General features: G+C 41.8%; 1 protein-coding gene across 2 annotated transcripts in view; it reads left to right on the forward strand.

Annotated features, from left to right (window-relative positions):
• LOC109481835 (putative ammonium transporter 1 member 5) overlaps positions 1 to 3985 on the forward strand; it is a 10827-nt gene extending 6842 nt beyond the window's left edge. Inside the window, exons 5-8 of one of the 2 annotated variants that reach the window (XM_019784454.1) lie at positions 485 to 626; positions 900 to 1079; positions 2134 to 2279; positions 3670 to 3985. In XM_019784454.1, coding sequence (XP_019640013.1) covers positions 485 to 626; positions 900 to 1079; positions 2134 to 2279; positions 3670 to 3786 — 585 coding nt within the window. In that variant the 3' untranslated portion in view covers positions 3787 to 3985. The remainder of the gene's footprint in view (positions 1 to 484; positions 627 to 899; positions 1080 to 2133; positions 2280 to 3669) is intronic. The other variant, XM_019784455.1, reaches the window with a different exon arrangement.
• Positions 3986 to 4538: the final 553 nt, after the last annotated feature.

Raw genomic sequence — 4538 nt, forward strand, 5'->3', positions numbered from 1 at the left:
GCCTGGTTCACAAAAGGATCAATGACTATTACGTGCTGTGTATCGTGGTGAATGGATGCCTGGGAGGAACTGTAAGTATGGCGTTTGTGTGTGTGTGTGTGTGGGGGGGGGAGGTTGTGTGGCGTAGGGCGGCAGAGTGCTGGACTCGGAACCAAGAGGTCCCGGGTTCGATTCCTGACATACCACCGATCTTGTGCCTCTTGTGCACTTTACACGACTTTCCTCACTTAACTCAAGTAAAAATGAGTATTTCCCTGTCCTGTATTTGTCCACTGCGTTGGTGGCAATATAAAATAAGTTAATATAAATTGAGTGTGCCGTCACCGTGTCTAGTCATGAAATGTTGGATTAAAAAACACTAAACACGTCTAGATCTAGATATGCACGTCAGTTATTATAGCAAATGTACATACTGACTTATGTTTCTGAATTTTACTTCACCAGCACTTGCCAGTTGACTAAAATGGCTTCATTTTTAATCTAGGTGGCGGTCTGTGCTTCGGCCAACGTTATAAATACGTACGGTGCTCTATTCATCGGATCTACAGGTGCCATTATCCACTGTCTGTGGTCCATTTCCCTGCACAAGTATACATCCATTGAGGACCCTGTCGATGCCACCGCAGGTAAGAATCGAACAGAAAACTGACAGAAAACCTGTTATGCCGAGGTCACATTTCCAAACCGGGACCCGGCCGGGCTGTTTGTATGAACGAAAAACTAACAATTCATGTTAAGAATATACAGGAATAGTGGCCATGATTATTATCGAAAACTTTTTGTGTTTCCTTGTCGTTTAAATCGTACTTTTCGTTCCATAAGACTGCCCGGCCGGGCCCCGGTTTGGAAATGTGACCTCAGCATTAACTCCAGTCTGTCTACCCTGTATCTTCCCACAGTGCACCTGGCACCTGGAATTTGGGGTGTATTTCTTGTCCCCTTCTTGGATAGGAAAACTGGTATCTTCTACTGCGGCTCTGCTGGACAGTACAATGCCTGGCGCCAACTGGGAGTCAACGTGGCCGGAATTGTGGCCATCATTGCATACACTGCACTGACCACTTTCACCATCTTCACTAGTAAGTCGATCTGGCCCTTTTCCTTCAACGGTAGTGCGCGGTAAAAAAAAACGCTGTTTCGGTGGTTCATGTTTGAGTTCACATTACTCATAATCTGCTGCAAAATGGCATTAGTAGTAGTAGTTGTAGTAGTAGTAGTAGTAGTAGTAGTAGTAGTAGTAGTAGTAGTAGTAGCAGTAGTAGTAGTAGTAGTAGTAGTAGTAGTAGTAAATGGTTTATTGATTAAAAAACACGGGACAAATCGGCCTTACAGTATAAACTGAATTGCGTCGAATTTTACATCCCCATATTCAGTAATACTAACATATACAAGTACGTTCAATATTGTCAACAGGGTTAACAATACTATAAGTTTAACGTTGTGTTTCAACATGAAGACAATTAAAAAAACAGGAATCATTACAGGAGAGGCTTCCACCTAAGATTTACTAAAATCTGAGAGTTAAACAAATTGAAAATCCATTGTTCCCGTAGCTAGAGGGATATCCTTCATTTCCATACACAGTGTTTTGGCTTTAGAATTATTTCCTGAAAGAGACGGTCGCTAGAATTGAGGGTGTGCAGAATCGGCCCCAAAATAAACTGGGGTGTGCCCCCGAAATCAAAGCTTTCCTTCCACCGAAGTGGTCAGTGGCCTGTTAATGTTGATTCAAGTCAGTATCCTTTGTTATGCATATATGTTGCTATATGCGTTTGATGTTGAAAGTGTCTATTGGTAAAACGGCGTATGAACAAAGTACATTTCCCCCTCCCAAAGGTTCTGATATACATGTACAACTGGTGCGGTCGTGTGGCGTAGCGGCAGAGTGCTGGACTCGGAACCTAGACCCTGGAACCTAGAGGTCCCGGGTTCGAGTCCTGACATGCCACACGTCTTTCCTCACTTAAGTGAAAATGAGTATTGGCCTGTATGTAATTATTACTCGGTGTTGGTGGCGGCATAAAATAAGTTGATATAACTTGAGTGTGCCGTCGCCACGTTTGGGCCGGAAATGTTGGAATAAACAAAAATGTGCAACTGGTCTAATCAAAATCTTCTTCCTGTCCTTCCTAGTCCTTGACAAGGCTAAACTGCTACGATCACACCAAGAGAAGTTGGACCACGCGGAAGCCCTTCGGCTTCACGAGGAGGAGCTGCACCAACAACAGGGACATGGATTTTTCCACGATGTTTCTCATGGCCATGAAGCGGACATGAAGGTAAGGCCACAGCAAGTAATGTTTATGGATGACATCAGCGCACACATTAATTTTCGCCTGATTTTGAAAAAAAAACAAGAAATTTTTTTTGCCTTTTGACAGTGGTCAACATGCCGAAAATGAGCAAAGATGTTTGTTGCCATGCCGGAAGGTGGATGGCAGATAACTATGAAGAGAGGAAACATGTACAAGAAAAGGCTCTGATTAAATGTTTTGTTTCTTACCTTGATGCAGTGATATGCGATGCTGACTGTGTATATGTGATGTTCTCACTGAATCAAAACAATTTCAACAATGATTGAGTCAAGATTTTAAAATGTAGGAACCTTGTTTTTTCGGCCCGTCTTGTTTTTTTTTTTCGTCCGCTCGCATTAGATTTGGAGTCTTTGGAGGATGTCATCCATAACATTGATTTGCTGTGGCCTAATAATATATCTCATTTCAGACATCTCAGCATATTCATATCATAAATTCTTGGTAGTGCTTCAGGGAACAAGAGTTCCGAGATCTCATACCTCCATGAAATATGGGCTTGATATGTAAATGTAAATTTCTTCTTTAATTACGCAAATGACCTCTGCATTAACATAATATATGCATCGTGATGTTAACTTTTGATTAACTTAAAGATGTCCCAAGTATGACATTCCCATCATTCACCATTGAGAAATCATAGATTTTTTGCATTAATTATGCAAATTAGGTCATCATTTGCATAATTAGTATCTGTTGATGTTCCATCTGCCATAGGTTACATACATTACATGTATGAAAGTTCTATAATGTAAAACACTGTAATTATATAATTTCCTCATTAATTATGCAAATAAAGTCCTCATTTGCATAATTTGCAGTTAATTATGTACATCTCTCTGTCAGATACCTACACACCAAAAATGATGAAAATACGCTGTTCCTATCTGGACTTATTGGCTTTCAAAGATTTCGCCCGAAAGTCCCCTGCAGTTCCTGAACAAGCTGCTAGGGGGACCAAACCCACACCACTTATTCCTGACAGGAAAAGCTATCTGTCACCAAAACTTCAAGACCATAGCATGTTCAGGACCAAAGATACAAAAACCGGAAGTTCTGCTGCAGTACCAAGGTCATCCACCAGGAGGCCCATATTTAACCTTGACCTTTGTCTTCCTAAGACTTATCAGCATACCAAATATCATCACAATCCATAAAGGCGTTATGAAGTTATGCTGACTACAAAGTTGCGGAAACACACACAGACACACACACAGACACACACACACACACACACACAGACACACAGACAGACGCCGCCAAAAACAATACCTCCATTTTTCATGGAGGTAATAATATTAGTCCCAGCTGTCCACTGACTTTTTTATTCTTCTTGACTATTTCTTTAACTGAGCAGTCAGAGCCCACAAAGAGTGTCTCCTCTGTCTTTCCTGATGCCAGTGCTGAACCCAGCGAGACTGAACTAGTCTTCAGAGGCCAGGAATCATCTGTTATCAGGGACACCGTGGTGTAGACAACTCACAGCACAGCTGGAATTCTTCGAATTCGAAAATCATAGCAGCATCTTACATCAGACAGTTATTGTACATAATCATAATTATCCTGCTATAGTTCACTAATATGATACATCCCACGGGATGTGCAGCGGGGAGTCTCCGAGCCTTTCTCAGTCAGGAGACCCGCGTGGCTGGAAAATCTAACAATTATGGTTACAAGGACTACGCCTTGCTCAAACCATGATAGGAAAAAAGACAGTGCAACACTGAGGGTACACTCATACTATGCGATTGCAAGGCAGCAATCCAGGACACAAACAGCACACAACAAGTCGATGCATACAATGAGCTGATCAACTCAACAAGACAAAGAAACACCAATGGAACTCAAACAAATGGGGCAGAACATTCAGCAACACATGTGGAGAGCGAGAGGCTACAGAGCACTTCATCCTCCACTGTGGAAGATATGAGAAACAAAGACAACGGCTTCTAAATGTAATTGACAATATCTACAAAAGCTATGGCACCAACAGAGCAGGAAGAACGGTGGACATAGCAACCCAAGCAGGACTGAGGGGAGTCTTGGGAGACGACATGAACAGAATTCAGCCTTTTCTAAGTACAACAACAACATGATACATGTGTATGCTGACATTGTCGTCTGAATATTATTGCAGCTTTGCTTCCTGCCATTGCTTGCAATGCCAGGAAGTAAATTCGTGATTCATCTGATACTATTCAATAAAATTACAATGCTGCTAAATGT

The sequence above is a fragment of the Branchiostoma belcheri genome, unplaced genomic scaffold (genome assembly GCF_001625305.1).
Source record: "Branchiostoma belcheri isolate BF01 breed outbred unplaced genomic scaffold, Haploidv18h27 scaffold58, whole genome shotgun sequence".
NCBI lineage: Eukaryota > Metazoa > Chordata > Leptocardii > Amphioxiformes > Branchiostomatidae > Branchiostoma > Branchiostoma belcheri.